The sequence below is a fragment of the Vicia villosa genome, linkage group LG4 (genome assembly GCF_029867415.1).
Source record: "Vicia villosa cultivar HV-30 ecotype Madison, WI linkage group LG4, Vvil1.0, whole genome shotgun sequence".
Taxonomy (NCBI): domain Eukaryota; kingdom Viridiplantae; phylum Streptophyta; class Magnoliopsida; order Fabales; family Fabaceae; genus Vicia; species Vicia villosa.
In genome coordinates, this window is record NC_081183.1 from 192,825,904 (window position 1) to 192,853,883 (window position 27,980).

Consider the following 27,980-nt stretch of genomic DNA (forward strand, 5'->3'; position numbering starts at 1 on the left):
GTTTGTATAAATAGCTTAGAACAGATTTTTCTAGGTTTTTTATCACCTCTTCTTGACAAGTTGAGCTCTGATCCTTTTTTGGTAGTTTAGAGGCTTAGGAAACACCATTGGGTGCGACGTCATGTGGATTGATCATGGATCTGACTCGATTTCATTGTACCGGGGAGATCTTTCCGGTTCATCTTCTCTCTTCCCTTTGTTTCATTCCAATGGTGGGTGTTGTATGTATGTTTCTACTCTTATTGTATGTATATTTGTGGATCTTGGGATCGTTTATATATTCGCTTTACAAATCATCATTGTTGTTGTTCTTGATCTTTTTGCTTAAATGCTCTGGATTTGTGTTGTTGCAGACATGGACACCATAGATCATGATTAGGAATGATAACTGTTAGTTTCTGGGTTGCAGACATGGATTTAGGACTAACAATCGTAGTGGGTATCGAGTTTAATGCCTCCGTGTTGTTTGATTAGTGGAGAAATCGCTGATGTGAATAGTACGGTTGAGCTTTCGTCGGTGTTGCAGACATGGGCACCGATGTGGCATCTCGAGCGATGCCCGGTGATGTTGATGCGTATTGTGAGTGTCGAGCGATAGATCTTCAGATTTAAGTATTCGACGGGTAGAACGAAATGCAATTCCATAACTATTTCTCTTAGACTATTGAGATTGTTTATCTGCTTTTATTTACTTTTCCCGCATTTACTTTCCGCACCCAATTCATGAAACTTAGAACGCGAGATAGTCGAACGGCAGTTCTTCTCACCGATCTCTGTGGACACGATAAATCCCGGATGAATACTTCCAAAACTTTTGTTGCTTGCCGCTTTACCGCTTCAACAACAACCCTAACATGCATTTCAATCATAGATCTAAAGCTTTAGAAACTTACAAATTGAAGGTGATTGAGATGCTTTTGAATGTAGTAGAACAAGTAGATGGAGCCTTTGATGTAGCCTTGGAAGTTGGTTTGCAGAAAATCTCAGAGAGGTTAAGTTTGAAATTGGTTTAGGGTAAATGATTTGGGGGAGGGGCTGTTTTGTTTAATCTGCAAAACGCGCAGTATTTCGAAAATGCACTTCCGAAATGGTGTTTTCGGAAATGCATTTCTGAAATAAGAAAAAATTTGACAAAAAAACTGTTTTTGGAGATGTATCTCCGAAAACAGCATTTTTTTGTACTTCAGAAATGCATTTCCGAAGTATAGGGGCGTTTAAGAGTTTTCACCAAAGATCACCAAGAAGATTGGGAGGTGGATAAAAAAATTAAAAAAAAAAAAAACAAGAATCACCTAAATAGTTCGATTAACATTAACTATTACATGGTGGTCATGCAATAATGAGAAGCATGATTCAAGAAAAATGAGAAAATAAAAAATTTATTTTGGATTTGGTAACCAAAAGGATAAAAAAAAAGCTCAAAAAGTTGAATATTTGGGGTCAAGTGTCTGTACTCTACATGTCCAATGGCTATGGCTCTCTGGAGCCTGCTTGTTTGGCTATGACCCGAGGAATACATAACATAATCACTGATAAAAAGTGAAAAGAAGCATCTTAGTTAGGAACAGGTCCCTTTTTTGTATTATTATCACCTTTTCTTTGGAGTACTACTATTTTTTTTCAAATAAGTTTTGCGTGAATGTTATGTCTTTGTCAAAGCCAGATATATCATAATAATTATTTAAAGATTCATGAAAAACTAATCATTTCTTTTATCAATTCATATCCTTATTTGATACGAATGGTTTCATGGAATAACTGATATTTAATATATTTATTTTTTAAGGAAATTATTAATTATTTTATTTATTTATAGTTTAATTGTACCTATATAAAAATTATACTAAAAAATATAATATTGTAAACGGATAATAAATTGCGCCGCCACCCCTTATATATATATATATATATATATATATATATATGTGATATATATATATATATATATATATATATATATATATGTGATATATATATATATATATATATATATATATATATATATATATATATATATATATATATAGGTGATGGTATGTGATAATTAAGAGTGTGATAGTAAGTGAGCTACTTTCAACGATGAGCTAATGATCATGGTAATAAATTGAAAAACGTGCTACATATCACCACCGTTGAAATAAACAATCATAATGCAAAAAGAAAAGTTCATTGGTTCGATACCCATCAACACCATTTACATGTGTGAAAGTCCATTGGTTCTAAAGTTGACCTTAGAAATGCATTCAATTACATGTGTGAAAGTGTGAACATAATATCATTATTAATGGTAAAAATAATTAGGTACCTTGAAATTGAGCCAACTGCAACAACACCATAGAAGTAAGACAAAACTTACATGAAGCCAATGGAAACTATATCCAAAGATACCTCTCATTCTAGAACGTCCATTCATGAAGACCACAAGGGTGTTGGTGGACGTTGATAAAAGTCAAGTGAAAGTCAAAATCAAACATGGTGAGGTATGTTTTGAGTTAATAGGTATTTCGTGGCCCTAACTATCGTCATGCTATTAACGTTTAACAAGCGCTTGTTGGGGACAACCAAACCCATTTTTATAATTTTTTATGTAGATTTTTATATTAAAAAAAATCACAATGATGAAGGCAAAATGCCAAGCCAAGAAAATAAGGTTTTCTAAAGGCACTTTGGCCATGCCAATTCTCACCTAGCACTAAGAGAAAAACCCAACAGTCAAAGCACGGGCTCTCGACTAGTGCATATAACCTTTTCTAACGAGAGACCTGTTACAACACTCTAGAAAACACATTCTGACTTAAAGGCACCCACTCCTATCATTTTTTCTCACTCTATTCAACTCTCTCACACACACACACAAAAAGAGCTAGTACATACTAGAGACAAGCACCCAAGGGAAAAAAGATCAGTTTCTCTTTTAATTTAGTTCAAAGTTTGCTCAGGTATGTCATTTTACTCTTGATGATTTAAATCATTGTGAAAAAGATCTCTTCTACTTGACTTAATTTTAATGAAAAGAAATGCATAGCAAAGAATAAAAAGATAAAGAGGTATAAAGATTAGTGTATATCCAAGATGAAGTTGTCATGAAGAATGAGCAATGTAAATCCAAGAGAAGAATTGGAATGATAATTAATTTAGATGTATACGTTGCAATTCATTTTATATGATTTTGAATGTTTAGAAATACCTCTTATAATTGAGGTGTGTTTGGAAGTTTAGAGAGGAAGGAAGGAGATAACTTTAAAAAAAGAGAATGATTAAGTGTAAATTAATAAAGAAATTTAAGTTTGAAATTTCAATTGAAACATCATAAACGTATTAAAAATTATTAAACATGTATTAAAATAATATTAATTAATAAAAAGTTAAAGATATTAACCTGAATTACAAGATTCTTTAGTCTTTTTGATAATTGTCATTAGATAAGTAAAGATCAAATAGTATTGTATCTTGTTTTGAAGTATGTTTATGAAAATAATTTATAAAGGATAGTTTGTTCAATTTAGATGCACATGTATCTATTTGGATGTGTTGTGTCAATTAATTCTAAGTTCAACAATTCGTTTATATTATTAATTATAAACTCTTTAGATGCTTGCGAAATTTAAAATAAAAAACAAATGAAATTTAATAATTTTTGAGTTTGAGTACGGGTTCAGGCAATGATTTTGGATGCAAATTTAAATAGTGTGAAATTTGCATTCGACCCGACCCATTTTCATTCATACTTTTATCATGTTTTTGAGGCTGAATCCTATATTTGACCACCTTGTGTATAAATTATTTTTTGAATTAATCAAAATGTTTTTGATTAAAAAAAACATTACAAAAGAGGGGGAGGAACAAGCCACAACAAGAGATTTATTGAAGCTACTAGTTATTTATGTTTTATGTGTGCAAGCCAACAATTCAATGACGACATTTAAGAAAATTGAGATGGGTTATATTTTTAAGTGACTCTCTTATATTTGTTTCTTTTTATTTTGTTATTTTCCTCCACAGTAAGCCCGATTAGCCTAACAATGGAGGCTTGTATGAGAGTATACTCCTCTTATGGTTCTGAGTTTTGGTTTTAAAAGAGGCCCTCATTAGTGAACGGACAGTGAAATTGATCCCTCTTGAATTAGTCGGTCGCAAGATCGGATTCTAAGATCTCATAAAAAAAGCTTTCTTTCAATTTATGTTTTGGATTTTTTTTTCAAGTGAATTGTTGATAAATTTTCTATTAATTGTTTATTTTTGAATAAAAAACTTATAAATCTTAATATTATTATCAAATATATTCTAAAAAATTTGCCTGGAATATTTTACTTAGTGTGTCTTTTTAGTTAAAATCTAAAGAGTTTAGAAAAATTCAAATATGTGTAATTTTAGTTTTGGATGCTCTTGCTTTTTTTATCCTTTACTATTAATTATTGATTTCTATTACAGTTTTTTTTAATGTAAATAATATTTAAGCTCGTTAAATATGTTTGTAGTCTCTATAAAACGTTAAATATGCTTGTAGATTCTATAAAATTATTAAAAATGGTTTTTAGTTCCTATAATAAAATATTAACTTTTAGTCATTATAAAATTATTTTTACATTCAGTTTTAATTCCTCTAAAGGGACTAAAACTTAGTGCAAAAGTAATTTTATATATAGGAACTAAAAGTCAATATTTTTTTATAGAAACTAAAAGCCTTTTTTAAAATATTTATAGAGCACAAAAACATATTTAACCCTTAAAATCTTGCACGGAAGGATAAAATTGAATAACAATGAATAAATTTTCCCAAATCATGCTATTTATTTAGGTGATTCTCTCAAGTAATTATAATATAATTATATAAAATTAATTCTTATAATTATTTTTTTCCTTTCAAATTTTTAGTGTTTGTTGTTATCTTTATATTATTATTTTAATTTTTTTACTTTAGTATTTCTCTTTATTACTATCTGTCAAATTCATGTAAATGTTTTAATAGACAAATGTTACGAGATAAATTTAACAAATTAAAAAATTTATTAAGTCAAATTTATGTAGAAGATTCAATAGACTAATGTACATTTTAAATAATTTAGTTCTATAAAATTTAAATTATAAATTAAAATAATAAAGATTCAATATTCAGATTCATTATTGGTTTTCATAAAAGGAATCAATTTCTTTTTCTTTTGACTCACAAGAAAAGAAACATAGTTTATTTTTAAATTCCACTTATTTAACTCTAAAAGATTAAAACTTAAATCACATATTTAAAAATAATAATATATATTTAACCTTAAGATGAATTTTTATTTCTAAAAAAAATAATATTTTTTCATTTAACTCTCAAGAAATGAAACAAGTTTTATTTATTTAAATTTTAATAAAATCTTAACCATAGATTAAAATAATAATATATCAACAAGGAACCAATTTTTTTTTTTTTTTGACATTTAAAAAGAAAACTCTTATTACTAAGCAATATTTGCAACATGTTGTGCGGTCAAATGATATCCGATGGTTGTTTTTTACCATAATTCTGAGAATCCCGCGAAATGAATATTATTTTTTCAACCAATTAGAATTCTCCACGTCCTTATCAACGAGACTTTGAAGGTTTCGCGACATGATTTCCTTTATAATCAGATTTCAAGTATAAAATCATCATTTTACTCTCAATTTCCACCATTGCACAATTCCTTTCTAAAATCGTAAATCCTCTCAACAATTCCAAATTATCTCTCAATTTCTTGCTCTTTTCAGCTGCAATAGACATACTTTCACTTGGTGTTAGTTTCGTCCCAAATGATAAGCTCTTTGTTGGCTATTACCTGGTCAACAAAAACAATGGAGAGGTGCATGTTTTCAATGGTTGTGTGATGATCAGAGAGCTAAAACTATTTGCTCACGATCGCTATTCGACTGAGATTATCAGAGAGTTGAACCTCTATGATCACGAACCCTTGAGATAAACCTGAGATGATCTTAGATCCATTAAAAATCTGCACCTCTCCATTGTTTTTGTTGACAAGGTAATTGCCAATAGAAACCTTCTCAGAATTGATGAAATTAACATCAGGTGTAAGCATGTCCATTACAGTTGAAAAGAGCAGGAAATTGAGATGGAATTTGTGATTGTAGAGATGGTTTAGAATTTTATAGAAGAATTGCGCATTGGTGGAAACTCTTAGTGAGAGGTGGTTTTATACTTGAAATTTGGTTAGAAAGGAAATCATGTCGTGGAAGCTTCAAAGTTCCACAGTTGAAAAACATGGTAAATTTTAACTGGATGAAACTATAATATAGATTTTGTGGATTGCTCAGAATCACGGCAAGCAAGGCCCACCAGATAACATACAATTGTGCAACATCCTACAAACTCCCTAATTACTAATAACAAATTCCTTTTTTAGAGTCGAAAGAAAAAAAATTGTTCAGGTAAAAAAAATCACTTAGTCAGAAAAACATTAAAGAGACAAATTGAGTTAAGTTTAAATACTATAAGAGAAAATATATCAGACACCGAGTAATAATATTTTTTTCATAATGGCAAAAAATACAATAAGTTTGCAAAAGTAGAGTGAAGAACAAAGAAAATAGCATGTGCTAAAAAAATAGCAAGAACGACAAAAGAAAAATTACAAATTTTAACACTTCTCTAAACTCTTTTTTAAATTTCCACAAAAAACACATCAAGAAAAATGTGTAAGGAAAGCTTTCATCCATAACTTTGATAATAATGTCAAATATTCATAAACTTTTCAATTTAATAGAAACAACTAATATAATATTCATCATTGAAGATTACTAATATATAAAGGAAATTTCTCTATAGACCTCCCAACCTTCTAGTCCATCTCTGGCGAAAAACCCAAACTATCCCTGACTTCGGAAGTTCATTTCCGAAATGCAAGAAAAAGGCGTTTTCGGAGATGCATCTCCGAAAGCGTCTTTTTTTTTTTGAAAAAATTGTCTTATTTCGGAAATTCATTTCCGAAATCAGCATTTCGGAAGTTCACTTCCGAAATACTGCGCGTTCTGCAGATTTATTAAAACACCCCCCTCCCCCATTCATTTACCCTAACTCAAATCAAAAACAAGCAAAGGCGAAAGTTTGTGCAAACAGAATTTCAAGGCTGCATCAAGGCTCCAATCACACTGCTAAACAACATTCAAAAGCCCTCAATCCTAACACTTTGTAAGTTTTGAAATTTTTAGATTCATTATTCAAATGCATGTTATTTAGGGTTTTAATTGTATAAATGATATATGGTTAGGTTGTTAGTAGTAGTTAGGTTGTTTAGAAGCATTTTGATTTGGTTTGAAGTTTGGTTTAGGGGTCTGCCATGGAAGTTGCAGAAAACTCCATCGCAGGGGTGTTTCGGAAGTTCATTTCCGAAAACACCTCCATCCCAGTTTTCGGAAATGAACTTCCAAAATGTATCAGAAGTTCAAATTTTTTTGTTTTTTATTTTGTCTCGCATATTAATCGATTTCAATTGTTTACAGGAACATGTCAGACAACCAACCAGCACGCATCAGACAGGGAAGGGAGACCAAGCCTGCGTCGGCTAGAGAGGGTAGGGAGTGCCCGTTTTAATTTGCAAGTACTTTATTTTTAACGCCTTTGTTTATTGTGCCTGTTTCTTTGAAGTTTGTGTGCATGCGTTCTGACTTCTTTGACGGCGTGTCGCTGGTTTCCAACGTCTTTGTTCTTTAATGACTTGTCTGTTTCCCAAGCGTTTTTGTCCCCTTTCTTCTTTTATAAAAGGAGGTCTCATGGACCTTTCTTTCTTCATTTTTACGCAGGAATGGGTGGCGCTAAGGGAAGAAAGGGTTCTTCAAAGAAGGAGGTGAAGGAGGTGAAGGAGAAGAAGAAGGTTTTGACTGGTTCTGCTTCTCGTCCCCTTGGGGTCCATTGCTCGGACGTGCAGGCTCAGTCTTCAGGCGTGATCAACGCTGATGGTTCTGAGACTGACTGGGATGAGGATTGGTATAATTATCTTCATTCGGAGGAGTTCGCTCGTCGGGAAGAATAACGTGTTTTTGTTTTGTTTGATGTGTATTTTGTAACGCTCGTCGGGCAGAATAACGTGTCTTTGTTTTGTTTTGTTTTGATTTCGGATTGTATCTTTCGCGAGGTGTTTTTGGATTGGATTTATCATCTAAGTATTTTCAGTTTATCTGTTGCTTATTTTTATTTGGCGTTTGCGTTTAATTAAAATGCGAGACAGTTTAAGAAAAAACATAAAAAAAAAAACACAGTTTCTGCATAATTCGGAAGTTCATTTCCGAATTCACCCCCATGAGGTGTTTTCGGAAGTTCATCTCCGAAGACACCCCCCATGAGGTGTTTTCGGAGATGCACTTCTGAATTGTGGAAATTTTTTTAAAAAAAAGCGCTTCGGAAGTTCATTTCCGAAGCAGGGGTATTTTGGGATTTTCGCTGGGGGTGACCCCCATAGGGAGGTGGCTAAAGAAATTTTCTATATAAAATATATAAGGATAAAAACATAACAAACATAATACAATCAAACATAATGATTACTGATATGTAAAATATATAAGAAAGAGAAAATTGACCTATCGAAGATTAATAAGAAGAAGAAAGTATTTCAAAATATTATTATTCATGCGTCAGCCATAAATCAAAAATATCAAGAACAGAAAATATATGAGAGAGAGAGAAAGAGATTTGGTTGAAGAAGTGAAATACATGAGATGGATACTGTTGTAGTATATAGTGATTAATGTATTCTACAAACCCATCTTGTTAAACTATTTATAATGGTTATTTTCATCTATATTATTTTATTTTATATATTATATAATAAATAATTAATTTTTGTCATTTATGTAAAAATACCTTAAATGCTTGTTTTTATGATCCAATGCAATGGATTTTTTGCGCAAAAGGTAAAAAAAAAAATGCTAAATTATATTTTCTGATTCAATTTATTTGGATGTTATAAAGGTTGAAATTAATTTGGTTACATGAATTTAGTAAAGATTAATTATTAGTAATTATAGTAAGTCTGTTCTATTAGTAATTATGTTCTATTTAAATCTCATTAGTAATATTATGATATAATTATCTTCTATTTAAACATTAGTAATTATTGTAATTATGTTCTATTAGTAATTATGTAATTATCTTCTATTAATTAATATTAATAATTATGTTATATTTAAATATTATTGACAACTATAATAATTTATTACTATATATTGATATAAATAATTTATATTACTTCTTTCTAATTTAAAATAAAAGTGAGGGTCTTTTTTTGGCTACATAGGTCGAAGCTTTTGTAGCATATTGGACTCATACATGATAATTATCTTCATCTCCCTAACCAATTGGTTGGACTCCTTCGACCCCCTTTATATCCTCTTCTTCCCCAATAATTTCTCTGTCTTATCGAAAGTCATGGGTGGGGTGTAAGTTAAGAGAATAAAATGATCGTGTCAGTACCGTTCGTAGTATCTGAATTAGATCTACGAAAGGCATATAGGTAAATCCTGCAGGATTACATGGCACTATATTCGCCAAGTCTTTATCAAAATTCTTCCTATAGACATGATTGACCTCTGCCATAAAGTAGCTTTGGCGAGCTTCAATATTTTACACTATACCATCTTCCCTCCAGATCGACACTCTTTGATGCATCAAAGATGGTATTGCCCAAATGTCATTAATCCATTCAGAACCCAAAACAAAGTTATAATTGACTATTGAAGTTATAACCATGAACACTGTCGTCCTGGTAACAGACCCCACTGTCAGGTCGACATGAATCACACCCATAGTGTGACCAATCTTCCCTTCGTAGTTCAACAACACCATATTATGTAGTTTTAGATCCGTGTCAAATTTTCCAATATTTTGTAACATGAAATATGGCATCAAGTAACCTGCGGCTCCTCCATCAAGTAACAACTTTTCACCATAATGTTCTCCATTTTTCCTCTGATAAACAAAGGTTTTAGGTGATTCTTCGAACCTGCATCTGATCTTTCGAAAAAAGCATTTTGCTTTTCACGCAGCCGTTATTCATAGCATAGTAACTAACTGGCCTTTGTCGGGCCATTTCTACCTCTTCACCCTCTTCACGTTCTTCGACCTCACAAACTTAATTATATTCCAAGGGTAAAACTAACACCACATTACAATTGATATTTAGATCTGACTCCGACCATGAATCGAAATCATCTGTGACCATATCTTTTTCTAGCAGAGGTTGATATGACACATTTTCTTTCGATTCTTCCATTTTAGGAGAAAACAATTTTCTCCTAACTAGTGTATTTTTAGACTCCTTATTCTCGACCTTGGGTCGATTATTGCTTGACTCTGGTCCTTCCTTCTCATCAGCCTCTCTCTCAGCTTTTTGAAGCTGATAAGTGCCAAAATATTGATATTTTGAGTATATATTTTTGGCACTTATCGATACTAAAAAACATGCTACATATAACTACCGTTGAAATAAACAAACGTAGTGAAAAATGGAAAGTTCATTGGTTCGATACCCATCAACACCATTTAGATGTGTGAAAGTTCATTGGTTCTAAAGTTGACCTTAGAAATGCACCCAGTTATATGTGTGAAAGTGTGAACATAATACCATTATTAATGGTAAAAATAATTGGGGACCTTGAAATTGAGCCAACTACAACAACACCGTAGAAGTAAGACAAAACTTACATGAAGTCATTTAAAACTATTAAAGATGTACTGATCAATATTGACAAGTTCCTATTTCATGTATATTTCATGGTGCTAGTCATTGAGGTCAGCTGAAAGATACCTCTCATTCTAGAATATCCATTCATGAAGACCACAAAGATGTTGGTGGACGTTGATAAAAGTTAAGTGAAAGTCAAAATCAAACATGGTGAGTTATGTTTTGAGTTAATAGGTATTTCGTGGCCCTAACTATCGTCATGCTATTAACGTTCAACAAGCGCTTGTTTGGGGCCAACCCGACCAATTTTTATAGTTTTTTTAAGTAGATTTTTATATTTAAAAAAATTATAATGATGAAATAATAATGTCAAGACAAAAAATAGGGTTTGCTAAAGGCACTTTGGCCATGCCAATTCTCGCCTAGCACTCAGAGAAAAACCCAAAAGCCAAAGCACGGGCTCTCGACTAGCGCAGGTAACCTTGCCTAGCCAGAGACCCGTTACATCACTTTAGGAAACACATTATGACTTAAAGGCACCCACTCCTATCACTTTTTCTCACTTTATTCAACTCTCTCTCTCACACACACGAAAAAACTAGCACATACTACAGACCATCAACCAAGGAAAAAAAGATCAATTTTTCTTTTAATTTATTTCAAAGTTTGCTCAAGTATGTCATTTTACTCTTTATGCTGTAAATCATTGTGAAGAAGATCTCTTTTACTTGACTTAGTTTTAATGAAGAGAAATGCATATCAAAGAATAAAAAGATAAAGAGGTATAAAGATTAGTGTATATCAAAGATGAAGTTGTCATGAAGAATGGGCATTGAAAATCCAAGAGAAGAATTGAAATGATAATTAATTTATAGGTATACCTTGCAAATCATTCTATATCATTTTGAATGTTTAGAAATACCTCGCATAATTAGGGTGTGTTTGAGAGTTTAGAGGGGATGGGAGGAGAGAATTTTAAAGAAAGAGAAAGATGGAGTGAAAATAATTTAACAATTAGGTTTAAAATTCAATTGAAACATCATAGACATATTTAAAATTATTAAACATGTATTAAAATAATATTAATTAATAAAAAAAATTAATGATATTAACCTGAATTACAACATCCTTTAGTCTTTTGATTGTCATTAGATAAATAAAGATCAAATAGTATTGTATCTTGTTTTGAAGTATGTTTAAGAAAATAATTTTGTTCAATTTAGATGCTCATATATGTATTTCGATGTGTTTTGTCAATTAATTCTAAGCTCAACAACTCATTCATATTATTAAACTCTTTAGATGTTGCGAAATTTAAAATAAAAAAAAAAACTAATGAAATTTAATAAATGCTACTAATAGTTGCAACACATTCAATCTAAATAAATGTCACTATAAAATCAATATAAACATGAATAACAAAATATATAGAAAGATCTAAACACTCAAACAATTAAAGACTATTCAAATTTAGATTTCTATTATGATCCAACAAATTAATATTAAAAATAAATCAATATCTGAAATATGAAAGTTGTTAAAATAGATTGAAAATCACTTGCGAAAACAAAAATTCACAAAGCAGATTTTACTATAGTTAATCTTAGAATAATTAGAAGATTTATTGAAAAAAATGCTTTTATTCAAATATACACTTGAATTTATTTTTATTAAAGAAAAATTTAAAATTTAAAAGTTGTACAATCCAAACATTCATTGTTTTAACAAATTATGTTATGGCTTGCATGTAGGGGTGGGAATAGGCCAGGCCGGCCTACAGGGGCCTACAGTCTGGCCTATATAAGGCCTGGCCTGGCCTAGCCTATTTAATTAAAAGGCCAGGCTTAGGCTTTTTAAAAAGTCTATTTAATTAAATAGACCAGGCTTAGGCTATTAAAAAAAGCCTATAAAGCCTATAGGCCGGCCTGTATATAATAATAAATATTAAAATTGTGAATATTAATAAATTAATAAATACTATTACTAAAATAATAAATACAATTAACTTCTAAATTAAATCTTTATAAGAAACTAGTAAGAAACCCGTGCTATCGCACGGGTCCCGTCTGAATTCACATTACACGTTTATCAGACCATCATTTATAAAGTATAAATTAATTTTTCAATTGGTTCACATTCACATAGTTACAAATATATGCTTATAATATACTCAACTTTTAAGCATTGATTAGTACGTACAATAAATCGTACAGTTGATTCTCTAACTTCAATTATATAAAACAACCGCAAGAGAAATATTTATAAGATGAACATTAAAATGAACAATTTACACTTGATATCTCATAGATACGTTTACATCTACCCGTGAATCTAGATGAGTTAACATCTCATAGATACGTTTACATCTATCCGTGAATCTAGATGAGTTAACAAAACTCAGTTAAATCCAAATCAGTTAATCATACAACCGTGAATCTCTAAATTGCAAGAGATTTTGATGACGATGAAAAAAAAGATGATAAATATGTAGCGTGGTTAATGGTGGTTCGGCAGGGGAAATGAAATTGAAAAAGTGAGTGACTGAATGAAAAGTGAAAGTGGAAAATTGAAAAATATTTAACGTGGTTTTTCCTTTTCCCGTGAGGATGTGAGGATCTTGGGAAAAGGGCGGGTTTAGTTGAAAATAGTGTGCCTTGAAGATTGAAAATAATTACTGCCTTTTCAGTATATTGGAAATAGGTTCTAATTCCAATCTCTATTATAAATGCACGAATGATTACATTAACTAAATTGTGGAAACAATGTGGTGAGAGTAGTAGTGAAAAAAGTCTAATGTGTCATTGTTATTAAGTTAATGTTAATTTTCAATTAGAGAGGTATAACTTGAATCACAAGCATGAGATCATATTTTCAGTTGGATAACATCAATACAGTAATAACTTATAATTATTTATCAAATTTTAATGGGTTATTACCATTTTTCCTCCCTGCCATATAGGCGACTTCTGGTTTACCTCCCTGTAAAATTTTTTTTTGTAAAAGTAACCTTGCCATTTCAAGATTCTGTTTTTTTAGACCTTGGAGGAAAATGGCACACGCCCAAAGCCTATGTGGCGTGCTTAGTGGCATTTTTTTTCTTTTTTATTTTTTTTAATTTCAGCTAAGCTGGCGTGGAATTATATTTTTTATTTTGATTTTTTTTATTTCCGCGTGGATTTTCTTTTTTTTTTCAAAAGAATAATTTTTTTTTTAAAATAATTTTTTTTTTAAATAATTTTTTTAAAAATTTTATTTTATTTTTTAAATCCGCAGGTATTTTAAAACCCGTAGGTAAATCCGCAGGTATTTTAAAATCCGTAGGTAAATTCGCAGGTATTTTAAAATCCGCAGGTAAATCCGCAGGTATTTTAAAATCCGTAGGTAAATCCGCAGATATTTTAAAATTCGTAGGTAAATTCGCAGGTATTTTAAAATCTGTAGGTAAATCCGCAGGTATTTTAAAACCCGTAGGTATTTTAAAATCCGTAGGTAAATTCGCAGGTATTTTAAAATCCGCAGGTAAATCCGCAGGTATTTTAAAATCCGTAGGTAAATCCGCTGATATTTTAAAATTCGCAGGTAAATCCGCAGGTATTTTAAAATCCGCAGGTAAATCCGCAGGTATTTTAAAATCCGTAGGTAAATCCGCAGGTATTTTAAAATCCGTAGGAAAATCCGCAGGTAAGTCTGCAGGTATTTTAAAATCCGTAGGTAAATCCGCAGGTATTTTAAAATCCGTAGGTAAATTCGCAGGTATTTATTTTAAAATCCGTAGGTAAATCCGCAGGTATTTTATTTGGCAAAAAAAATATTCGTAAAAAAAATAATTTTAAAAAAATATATTTTAAAAAAAATATATATTTAAAATAATATATTTAAAAATTAAAAATAAATAAAAAATAAAAATAAATAAAAAATTAAAAAAAAATTAAAAAAAAATTAAAAAAAAAATAAATATGACGTGGAATTAAAAATAATAAAATATAAAAAATATAATTACACGTCAGCATATTTGAATTTTAAAAAATTAAAAAAATAAAAGAATTACACAATCAGCATGCCACATATGCAAATGGCATGTGCCATTTGCTGGCGAGGTCTAAAACGACAGAATCTTCATTTGGCAAGGTTAGTTTTACAAAAAAAAAATTTACAGGGTGGTAAACCAAAAGTCGCCTATATGGCAGGGGGCAAAAATGGTAATAACCCAATTTTAATTTATGTCTTTGGAATATCAAACATAATATAACTTATTTTGCAGTTGATAAATATTCGTATAGTTTCAATTATTAATAATATTTACTTTTAAGCATTGCATATTTATAATAAATCGTACAACTATTTTTATAACTTCAATTATGTAAAACAACAACAAAAGAAATAGTTAAAAGATAGACATTAAAATGATCAGTCAATAGTTGATATCTTATAGATACGTTCACATCTACCCGTCAATTCAGATAAGTTCACACACCTTAGTTGAATCCAAATGAGTTAATTCTAAAAATTTATTAAATTTTTTAGATATTAGTCCATTTTTCCAAACATAAAATGTATGACAGCTCCCGTCAAATGCTTAAAAGTTTCTACGTTTAATGTATATAATTATAATCATTACAATTATTACAATTAATGTATATTATTTTCTATATTTTTATAAAGAGACAAAACTTACTTTTGATGCGGTGATAAAGCTATATGATATATGTACTTATTAAATAAAATGATAATACATAATTGTAGAAATGTAAAAAGAATGATGAATTTATCTTTTTCATAATAAATGTATGTATTTTTCTATCACAATTGTCTCATGTTATTTTATCATACACAAATATTTATAACACTTTTTAGTATAAATGATAACATTTTATTATAGAAAAACACTAACATTTTTTGATAAATTGAAATTTTAATATAATTTATTATATTTTAATAGAGATTTTAATTATATTTCATATATTACTAAAATATTAAAAATAAAAACTTAAATAAATTTAATAACAACAACCACGTAAATTTTGAATACTAAAAATAAAATCATATTTAAAAATATATATTTTTGAACATTAAAGGTAAATCAGGTTTAATATTAAATAATATTTGCTTTTATTTATTACATTTGAAAAAAAAACTAAGGCAAATTAAATTAGGAGTTAAGTATTTTCTTTATTCTTATATCATCCGTAATATTATATATGGTATGATTTTTCCCATTCATAAAACATTTTAAATAAATTCATAAAAATAATTTTTAATTATTATTTCTATATCAATACATTTTTTCTCATTAACATGATTTTTTTCTTGAATACTCCATTTATCATATTCTTTTCATGAATATCATTTATCATTAATATCATTTATCATTTTTGTTTATCATGATTACCATAATAAAGTTAATTTAAAAAGATTTTGTTTTGTTTTAGTAATTTTATAAGTTAAAAAATATATAATTTGAATTAAGAAATCAAACATAGTTAGAGAATAAAATAATTGTTAAATATTTATATTTTTTATTTAAATAGATTATAATCTTTATAGATTTAATTTCAAGTTAATAATATTTTATTTTGGAATATTTATTTTAAAACAAATTTATTTTATCATTTTGGAATAAATCAATAGCATAATATTGTGAGAAATAATATTATTTTAATGGATCAATTAAACTTTTGAAATATGAGGAATAATATTATTTTAATGGATCAATTAAACTTTTGAAAATAATTTATTTAAATCAGTAGATCATTCTTTGTGCATAAATATTAAAATCTAATATGAACCTAAAAAATACTATATTTTTAGTATAATCATTGGAAATGGTACCTAATATGTCAATTAAAATATCAATTAAAATAATAAAAAAATTGCATTTTTTCAATTTATTCAAGGATTTAGAATACTTCTTTTGTTACAGATAATTAATATCATTATTTTCATGATAAAAAAAACTCGATTCATCACAAACGGTGCAAAAGCACAAGAGGAAACATAAGAAGCAAATAAATAATTGACGGTTCATTTGGTGCACAACTTAGATAATTGTTTTTATCGTGCACAACTTAGATAACTTTAGATAATTGATTTTATCTGGTGCACATCTTAGATAATTGTTTTTATTTGCTTCAGTGATTCGTCGTGCTGGAACATAGTCAAGATAATTGTTTTTATCTGGTGCACATCTTAGATAATTGTTTTTATCTGCTTCAGTGATTCGTCGTGCTGGAACATAGTCAATTTGATAATCAAATAAACAAATCTATTTGTATTTTGCCTATTTGTAATATCATATTTTTAAAAGAAACTGTTTGAGTAAAAACCTGCCGCAACAGGTTTATAATAGATGATTACAAACATACAATAGATTTCTGATTTCTGAGTGTGAGTTGAATACCTTTGGAGTAAAAGGTTCAACCCTAAAAATATGATTTCTGGGTGTAAGTTGAATACCTTTGGAGTAAAAGGTTCAACCCTAAAAATATATAAAAATTACATTTGTATTTTATGCTGATACGATTCTGATTCTGGTGAAAAAAAATTGTAGAAGACCCGTTTGACACAAAAGCTCCAATTTGAAATTCCAGCAACAATGGGTGGGCTTTGAAGTGAAACATCGAACCCTAATTCGAAAATTCAACCGTAAGAGACTTCAAACAATAGATTTTGAAGACCATATGTATATCATATATGGAATAAATTAAGATGAAGAGAAAAAATTGGATGAAGATGGACAAAAATAAAAAATGTGGAAGAACATACAGTATGACGACAAAAAGAAGAAAAAGAAATAGTGGTGGTAGGAATGTAGTGTAGGATGAAGATGGACAAAAATAAAAAGTGTGGAAGAACATACAGTATGACGACAAAAAGAAGAAAAAGAAACAGTGGTGGTAGGAATGTAGTGTAGAGGCATTAGATTACTGTCTGTCATGTTTTATAGCGATGGAGAGGAGTGGAGAGGAATTAGAAAAGTTGTGATTGTTTCACAGCATATACACGTGCATTAATGTTCAAAATTAGGGTTGGCTTTTTCAATCCTAAATTAGTGGAATAATTAGTGTGATTAAAACTCAACATTTCCAATGTCTCTATTAACTATTTCTTAAATAAGAATTGAAATAAAAAAAAATGAAAATTCAACAAATATTTGGGTGATGCCACATCACCCGTATTAAATGCCAAAACAATGATATTGAGTTATTTTGTCAAAAGTCATTTTTATCCCTGGAATAAGAACAGTTTTAGTTATTTTATCAAAGGGCTTGATTTGTAATTAACAGATACTTTAATTTTTATATATTTATAATAGATTTATTTATACTATCCAAATCTCATTCACGTAAAAAAAATAGAAGGGAAAAATATCTTAGAAGTTGAAAGGGTTTGTTTTAAGACCAGAGTCTCTCAAAAAGATTAGAACCCTAATACAAGTAAACCTAGCGGCAAATTGAAGAAGCACATCTCACTCACAAAATTGAAGCTACAAAGATTGATTCAAGGTAAATAATAATAAATTTAATATTTGATTCTTTGATTTTCTTTACAATCTACTTTTAAAATTCTTTTGCAAAATTGAAACATTCCAGAATGTTTGATGTATATGCCATTGAGATAAAATTCATGGTATTATATTCTTTCTATATTATATGCTAGAATGATAGAATTCATGATATTGAATCCACTGATAAAATCCAAAATCCACGTTGTCGGTACTATATATTGCTATACTGCAAACGAGAAACACAGTACCCAATAATATTTTTCAAAGCATTATTTTTATTTTATTATGTTTATTATTTTACTAACTATAACATATTCTAATTTATGTTTTTACTTTGTATAGAAAATGACTTCGTCTTTGACCGATATTGAGGTGAGTGAACAAGTGCCTGTAGATTCAACTCAAGTAGAAGCAAACATAACACAAGAAAATCAAGAAGCGGGACCGGAACCTGAACCGGAACTTGAACCAGAAGCAATTGTTGGGAGAAAGAAGAGAAAAACATCAAGCGTTTGGAACGATTTTGATGAAGTTGAAATTCAAAAAGGTGTGAAGAAAGGTGTTTGCAAATATTGTAAACTTCAATTTGCTACTGGGGGCGGGATCTAGCACTAGTCATATGAGAAGACATAGTGACAAATGCATGCAAAAGAAGTTGCATGAGTCTACCGAACAGAAACAAACCACCATTCCGTTTCAGCCTTCACAATCAGGTAATCCCTTTCTTACTCCCGGTGCTAGATACTCTAATGAAAAGATGAGAGAAATAATTGCAACTGCTATCATGGTTCATGAATATCCTTTTAGTGTTGTTGAGGATGATGTTTGGATGTGGGGTTTCCAATTTGCAAACCCCGATTTTCGTAAGGTTACTCATAAAACAGCAAGAAGTGATTGTGTGGCATTATTTGAGAAGGAGAAGAAAGTGTTGAAGAAACTTTTAGAAAGTGTAAGAAAGATAAGTTTAACAACAGATATGTGGAAATCTAGCCATCAAGTAGTTGAGTATATGGTTATCACAGGACACTTTATTGATTCGAGATGGACTCTTCAAAAAAGAGTTTTGAGTTTTGTGAAAGTCCCTGCACCAAGGCGTGGTATTGATGTGGCTGATTCTATATATAAGTGTTTGAAAACTTGGGGGATTGAAAGTAAGGTTTTTTCAGTATCTGTTGATGATTCTTCTTATAATGATTCATGTTTAAGATATCTCAAAGATGATTTATCTCTAAGTAATAAGTTAATCCTTGATGGCTCTTTATTTCACGTGAGATGTTGTGCTCATATACTGAATTTGTTGGTGCAAGATGGCCTTAGTAAAATTAAGGACATCATTTTCAATATTCGTGAAAGTGTTAAATATATTAACCATAATGATGCAAGATTGAAGGCATTTTGTGATGTGGTTGAGTAGAAAGGTTTGAAAGAAAGAAAACTCATTATTGATTGTCCAACACGGTGGAATTCAACCTTTAATATGTTGTCAACTGCTTTGAACTTTAAGATTGCATTTGCATCCTACAAAGAAAGAGAGCCTCATTATGCTTATGCCCCTTCACTTGAAGAATGGGACAAAGTTGAGAAAGTTTGTAAACTGCTAGAAAGTTGAGAAAGTTTTTTGTACTTTATTATTCTTATAATTATTTCCTATAACTACTATTTTAAATGTAGGTAGTGAATATCCGACTGCAAATTTGTATTTGTCAGAAGTCTGGAAGATGAAAGAAATACTTGATAAGGCAAATGAAGATGAAGATCTCTTTATGAGAGAGATGACAAGTCCAATGAAAATAAAATTTGACAAATATTGGGGAGGATGTAATATGTTGATGGCTATAGCTAGTGTTTTGGATCCTAGGTGCAAATTTCATATGGTGCGTATATGTTTTCCCAAAATATATAAATCTAAAGAAGTTGCTGATGAGAATATAAAGAAGGTCAAGCATTCACTTGAAGAGTTATATGATGAGTACGTAGCTATATCTTTGACAGAGTCTTCTTCTTCTTCTTCTGCTGTTAATTTGGATAGTAGTAATCCATCATCATCCCAAGTGAATATTGCACCTATCAGAACTGGATTTGATGAAATTATGAGTATTATTCAAGAAAATGAAGCCATTCCTCCAATAAAATCAGAATTGCAGGATTATCTTGATGAAGGTATTTACATTCCTAAAAGTAGCTCTTTTTGTGCTTTGGATTGGTGGAGGAACAATAGCATGAAATATAAGATATTGTCAAAGATGGCTGCTGATATACTAGCTATTCCAATCTCAACTGTGGCATCTGAGTCCACTTTCAGTGCTGGAGGTAGAGTTATAGATGAGTGTCGCTCTAAACTAAATGAAGAATCTGTTGAAGCTCTCATTTGTGGTGGAGATTGGTTCCGCCATAAGTATAATGTGAAGAAAAAATCAAAGGTTATTATTTTATATGATATGTTATTAATATTTATTCAATTTTTATCGTATTTTGTTTATTTAATTATATAGTATTTTTATATTTTTTCCTTTCTTCTTTTGAAGGTTGAAAAAGAGAAGATATATATCACCTTAAAGATCTGATATCACTTTTGTTTGCAAGTTGCATGCCATGAACGTCTGGCTACCCGTGAGAGACTCAAAAGGTTTGGTATATTGGATAATAATACCGGCTGCTTTTGTGCCCAAATTAAAACAACACAACATATTTTCTTTTGGCTGTATTGTTTTGAAGGGGATCTGGAGAAAAGTCCTTATGTGGATCAATATAAAGCATGAACCGGATAAAAGAAAAGAGGAGCTACAATGGCTTGAAACTAAAGACAAAAGTTGTGGAAGGAAATCTATGCTTATTAAACTTGTCTCAACTAAAACAATTTATGAAATTTGGATGTACAAAAATTATAAGTGTTTTCGAAAGAATGTAATAAACACTAATATAGAAGAAAAAGTCATAGATACAATAGTATATAGAGGTTGGACCGCAACCTGAAGTTTAGGAAACACATTACTAGAAGAATGGTAGAATAGTTTCAACTGCTTTATAGTTTTTGTCATTTTGTGATGTTTTTGGGGCTGGATCTTATTTAATCGCCTTGTGTATAATTACTTTTTAAGTTAATCAAAATCTTTTGATTAAAAAATAACATTACAAAAGAGGGGGAGGAATAAGCCACAACAAAGACAAAATGAAATGGATTTTAATTGAATATATATATATATATATATATATATATATATATATATATATATATATATATATATATATATATATATATATATATATATATATATATATATATATATATATTAATAGTATGTATCAAATGAGAACTTTGGTTATTATGAGAACTAAGAACTTTTAATAACAACCATACGATTTAAAATCAATGCTCAGATCTGTATTTATGTGATATGTATTTAAACCAGAATCAATCAATTAATTATTGTCTCTTAAAATTTGAGTGAAATCTGAGACATTAATTTTAAATCGCATGATTATTATTAAAAGTTGTCAGTTCTCATAATAACTAAAGTTTTCATTTGATACGTCTCCAATTCTCTCTTAATTGCTCATATTTTTCAATTGCAAGGAACATGCTTCTACTTGGTTATGGTTTCCTCTGAGAAGCTCCTTGTTGGCTATGATCTAGTCAACAAAAACAATTGAGAGGTGCATGTTTTCGTTGGCTATTAAACCAACACCAGGTGAACGCATGTCCATTACAGTTGAAAAGAGCGAGAAATTTAGAGGGAATTTGGGATGTTGAGAGGGCTTAGGATTTTATAGAGGAATTGCGTAATGGTGGAAATTTAGAATGAATAGGGTAGTTTTATATTTGATATTTGGTAAGAAAGGAAATTGGCTGTGAAAAATGTGACAAATTCTAATTGGCTTAAACAACACTACCTCTGAGCTTTTGTATAAGAAAAAATGTACATTTTAGATACATTGAATAACTTATTTGGACAATATATATCAAATATACTAGTTATTCATTGAATTTAAAAAGTAAATTTTTTCTTATAAATAGGACATGAGGGAGTAATATTTATTTTGCGAGTTTCTCATAATCATGATAAGCAAGGACCACCACTAAGAGAGATACAATTTTGCAACATAATGCAAATTCCACTTTCTAATACCAAATTCCTTTTTATGAGTTAAAATATATAAAAAAATATCTTTCCTTGTTGATATATTATTATTTTAATATATGGTTTATATTTTATCAAATTAAAAAAATTATGTTTTTTGAATCAAATGAAAAAAAAAATTTCTGTTTGAAAAACAAAAATTCATCTTAATATTAAAAATATTATCATTTTTAAATATGTGATTTAAATTTTATTTGTTTAGTATTAAATTAGGGGAATTTAAAAAAAAATTGTTTGGAAACATAAAAAAAATCATAAGAATGAATTATATGTAAATATATATATCTTAATTACTTGATAGAAACACCTAAATAATAGAATCACCTAAATAATAACATAATTTTAGAGAGTTTATTAATTTTTATTTAACTCTATCATTCAATGATTGTTTGTTTTAATTATATTTTTTACTATTCTATTACAAACATTTAATATAAATATAATTCAAATAAAATGCAATTAATAATAAGAATGAAAGACACTTACATTATAATATGGTAGATTATATGACATTGGTTTCTCTTGAAGCGAGAAAATAAGAAATATGCAATCATGTTTAGGTGAAAAGAATCATTGAGCCCACATCTTAAAAATACAATAAAAAGATTAATAGAGTTAAACCTAACCACAATAAGATAAAATATATCATGCATGAAATAATAATATTTTTTTCATAGTGGCTAAAAAAATACAATAAGTTTAGCAACTGGAGAATGAAGAAAAAAAAATAGCATGTGTTAAAACAAAATACAAAAAGAAAACTAAGATCAACAAAAGTAAAATTACAAATTTTAACACTTATATAACTCTTTAAATTTCAACAAAAAATACACTAAGTAAAATGTGTAAGACTAGTTTTCAACCATAATTTTGATAATAATATCAAACATTCATAGATATTTCAACCTAAAAGAAACAGTTAATATAATATTGATCGCCGATACATTAAAAAGAGCAAATATATAGATCAAGGTAATAAACATAATACAAATAAATACAATCAAACATGAAAGAGAGAGAAATAAAAAATCTCCAAAAAAATAAAAATAAAACAGAGAGAAATCAAAATTCTCCATAAGAGAAATTATGAGAGACATATAGGTGTTGTGTTGCATTCAAAATACAAACTTACACATACGGGAGATTCATCACTCATTGAGCTTAATTTAATTCTTCATTTTTAATAGAAAAACAAAATAATTAAATCAATGAAAAAAGCAGACAAACACTAAAAAATAACAACAAACCTAACCAAGATTATAGGTAAAGATGTCATATTTATCAATAACAATCCCTTTTGCAACTGAAACGAATTGCTTTGGATTGACTTGCAATAGACTTGAAGAGACTTTTATAAGCATAATAATTAATAAAAGAAAAAAGGAGTATGCATAAAAGAGTATTTCCGGAAGTTGTTTGTGATTTATGAGAAAGACAGAGAGATGAATTTGGTTGAAGAAGTGAAATGGGAGAGATGGATGTTAAAGTCATTGTCGCTGTAATGTATCTTCTGTTTTGACTATTTATAATGGTTCTTTGCATCAAAAATATTTTATTTTATATATTATATAAAATATATATAATTAATTTTTGTCATTTATATAAAAATACCTTATTGTTATCATTACACTGTGCAATGAATTTTGTGTGCAAAAGGTAAAAACAAATATACCAAAATATGTTTTTTGGTTAAATTTATTTGGATGATTTAAATGCGGAAATTAATTTGGTTACGTGAATTTAGCCATTAAAAATAATAATAATTATAGTAATTATGTTTTCTTAGTAATTATGTAATTATATTCTATTTAAATATTATAAGTAGTATTAGTATGTAATTATATTCTATTTAAATATTATAGTAATTATAGTAATTATGTTTGTTCAAAAAAATTATAGTAATTATGTTCTATTTAAATATTATTTACAATTATAATAATTTACTATATATTGATATGAATATTTTTATATTACTTGTCTCTAATTTAAAATAGAAGTGGGTTGCTTTGATGTTTTAATTGTGAAGAAGAGGAGAAGGTCAAGAAATGATTTTCATGTACACTTCTCAAAGTTTTCTCTTTTCCCTTCTTGATTCGAATCTGAAATGATGAAATTTTCTAACGCTTTCTTTTGTTCTTTCACTAGGAAACGTTTGTTTTGATGTAAATAAACTAAAATGTGTTATATATGTTTTAATTTTAGAGAAACACTTTTCATCACAGTTGACAAAAATAACTGTAATGATATAGCATACTTATTACCACGATTTCTCTTCATAATGATGGCGAAGTTATTTAGAGATTTATCTATAAAATTGAACAAGCGTGTCCCTCACCTATTTAATGTTAAATAAAGCACCACCAGAGGATGCATCTAACATGTTCATTGAAGATGAGACTAATCCATTGTAGAATACATGGCTAGGAACTTCTCAGACAAATCATTTCACATGGCTAAAAAATTGGGATATAGGAATTTAACAAACTTTTGAGTATGTCCCTTAGAGAGTATGGAAATAACCTTAATCTTAAAGCATCATCTATGACTCTAGAGATTTTCAAATTTCTAGAAACTTCTAGAAATTGCGTCAAATGGAGATGACGATCAACACTATTAACACCCGACTAATGGCCAATGGCTTGCATCATTTGGAGCATCATTGAATTGGAGCATTATGCTTGTGTTTGGCGGGTCTGAGATTTGGTTGGAGCATCACTTCATATTTGTACATATATTCGCGGTGGCTTTGACGGTATGATGCTTTAACGGTATGACATGTTTTTAACTTAACATTCTTTGATGTTGTTAAAGGATACCATTCATTGTCCTAGGTAACCATGATGAGAGAAAAACCTAATCCTTCATTTCCTTTATATTTATATATAATATTTTTCTTTTAATTGCTGATATGATAAAAATAGGTATCAGTTGATCAAAGAGACATATTAATGTTTTAACTGAGAGGTTGAACAAGTCTAGTGATAGAATTAAGGACAGTAGAAGAACAATTAATGTTGGAAATCGAGGAATCTTCAGTTCTTCATAAGTTGAACAAGTCTTCCCCTGTCAGTGTTTCTATGATTTTGTGCTTAACCACAATTTACTTTACAGTGTATGCTGTGAAAATTCAAGTAACACACACTCGGACTCAAACTGGATGTTATGAAATCCACAATTATGCAGCACAGACAGTAATAACAAAACAACATAAAAACAATAAAGAACACACAGAATTGTTTACCCAGTTCGATTCAAACAACCTACTGTTAGAACAAGATTTGTTCTGATCAATATTATGTGTTTTGATGATAACATTATATATGAATTTTGTATAAGACAATGTGGTACTCTAATCCTTTGCATTTTCCATTTCAGGAAATATATATAGAGTATGCACAATTCAGCGCTAAGAAGCACTGACTCAGAAGGTTCAAGATGGCTGCATCAGAACATGTTCTCGCAAGACATCAGAAGATGGTCAAGAAGAATCAAAACATGGTCTATGAAGCATCAGAAGAACATGAAGTCAGAAGCAGAAGCACTGAAGTTCTTATGGTATCACACTCAAGCTCTTCAAAGTCAGAAGACAAGAAGATACTCTGCACCAAGCTGTGACTCTGATTATTCAAATGTTTTATTCACAAATCTGAGATCAGAAGCAAGTACTAGATGACAGGCTATTAAGTCTAATCTCTGACTGACAAAAGGAACGTTAGAAGCTTCAAACGGCAAAGTCAGTAAAAGCATGGCTCGAGGTAGTTGACAAAAGTGTGAAATATTAAATGCAGCGTTGTACTATTCACGCAATGCATTAAATGCAACCCAACGGTCATCTTCTCAAACGCCTATAAATATGGAAGTGCTGATCAGAAGCATCTAACAATCTATTACGCAAAATACTAAAACGCTGTCAAATTCAAAGCTCACGAACTTCATCTACAACCTCACAAAATTTTGTAATATTTAGTGAGTGTTAAGCTTAGAACTTAACAGAAATATCACAATTGTGATTATAGCTAGATAAGAAGCAATTCATACTCTTGTAACATTTATTTTACATTGACTGTAAAAGGTTCCTAGAGTGATCAGTTAGATCAGTAGACTCTAGAAGACTTAGGAGTTTCTAAGTGGTGATTTTCTAGAGTGATCAAGTTGTGATCAGAATACTCTAGAAGGCTTAGAGGGTATCTAAGTGGAAAACCATTGTAATTAGATTGATTAGTGGATTAAATCCTTAGTTGAGGTAAATCACTCTAAGGGGGTGGACTGGAGTAGTTTCGTTAACAACGAACCAGGATAAAAAATAATTGTGTTAATTTTTTTTATCTTACAAGTTTTTGAAGTCACACTTATTCAAACCCCCCCCTTTCTAAGTGTTTTTCTATCCTTCAATTGGCATCAGAGCACCGGTTCTAGGTGCAAGCACTTAACCGTGTTAGATAAAAGATTCAGGGAGAAAAACACAAAGTCAATATGGTTGAAACCAGTTCATCCACTCCTACACCTGAACAACATAATGGAAATGGAAGCAGTAGCTTTAATGGATATAATAGACCACCAGTCTTTGATGGTGAAAATTTTGAATATTGGAAAGATAGACTCGAAAGTTACTTTCTTTGTCAAGATGGTGACTTGTGGGATCTAGTCTTGGATGGTTACAGACATCCAGTAAATGCTCGTGGAGTAAAGATGCCAAGATAAGAAATGAGTGATGATCAAAAGAAGCAATTCAAAAATCATCACAAATCTAGGACTATTCTGCTGAATGCTATTTCTCATGTTGAATATGAGAAAATAACAAACAGAGAAACTGCCTATGACATCTTTGAATCCTTGAAGATGACCCACGAAGGTAATGCCCAAGTCAAGGAGACAAAAGCTCTTGCATTAATCCAGAATTAATGAAACCTTCAAGATGGAGGAAGATGAAAACATTGAAGCAATGTTCTCAAGATTTCAAACTCTGACTGCTAGATTAAGAGTGCTTGACAAGGGATATACAAAGACTGATCACGTCAAGAAGATCATCAGAAGCTTGCCCAAAAGATGGGGCCCAATGGTGACTGCATTCAAGATTGCTAAGAATCTGAATGAAGTCCTTCTAGAAGAGCTGATCAGTGCCTTGAGGAGTCATGAAATAGAGCTGGATGCTAATGAACCTCGGAAGAAAGGTAAGTCTATTGCTTTAAAATCTTTGAATAAAAAATGCACCATCGATTTTCAGGCGGAAGAAGAAGATTCTGAGGAGTCAGAATCAGAGGAAGAAGATGATGAACTCTCCATGATCTCCAGAAGAGTAAATCAACTCTGGAAGAGTAAGCAAAGGAAGTTCAAGAACTTCAGAAGTTCCAAAAGGCCTGAAAGAGGGGAATCTGACAAAAAGAAGGTCACGTGCTTTGAATGCAAGGAGCCAGGACATTACAAGAATGAGTGTCCAAAGCTTCAGAGGGAAAAGACCAAGAAGAAGTTTCAAAAGAAGAAAGGCCTTATGGCTACTTGGATGATTCAGATTCATCAGAATCAGAATCAGACTCTAAAGACGAGCAAGCAAACATAGCGCTGATGGCTACTGTTGATGCTGAATCAGAATTTACATCAGAATCAGACTCTGACTATGAAGAGGTATTTTCTTAACTATCTAGAGATGAGCTAGTTTCCAGTTTATCTGAAATTCTGGAAATC

The 27,980-nt window shown here is 29.9% G+C and overlaps 1 protein-coding gene across 1 annotated transcript; it reads left to right on the top strand.

Annotated features, from left to right (window-relative positions):
- The first annotated feature begins 18,778 nt into the window (after positions 1-18,778).
- Positions 18,779-20,723, top strand: LOC131598610 (zinc finger BED domain-containing protein RICESLEEPER 2-like). Its single transcript, XM_058871191.1, has 4 exons — positions 18,779-19,564; positions 19,664-19,748; positions 19,831-20,579; positions 20,685-20,723. The coding sequence occupies exons 1-4, from the start codon at positions 18,779-18,781 to the stop codon at positions 20,721-20,723; spliced, it is 1,659 nt and encodes a 552-aa protein (XP_058727174.1).
- Positions 20,724-27,980: the final 7,257 nt, after the last annotated feature.

Excerpts from the sequence above, each read along its gene's own strand:
- LOC131598610 (XM_058871191.1), top strand. The coding sequence starts at position 18,779 with ATGAGAAGACATAGTGACAAATGCATGCAAAAGAAGTTGCATGAGTCT. Across the intron at positions 19,565-19,663 it reads TGAAGGCATTTTGTGATGTG|ATTGCATTTGCATCCTACAA; the intron begins GTTGAGTAGAAA and ends TTGAACTTTAAG. Across the intron at positions 20,580-20,684 it reads ATGTGAAGAAAAAATCAAAG|GTTGAAAAAGAGAAGATATA; the intron begins GTTATTATTTTA and ends CTTCTTTTGAAG.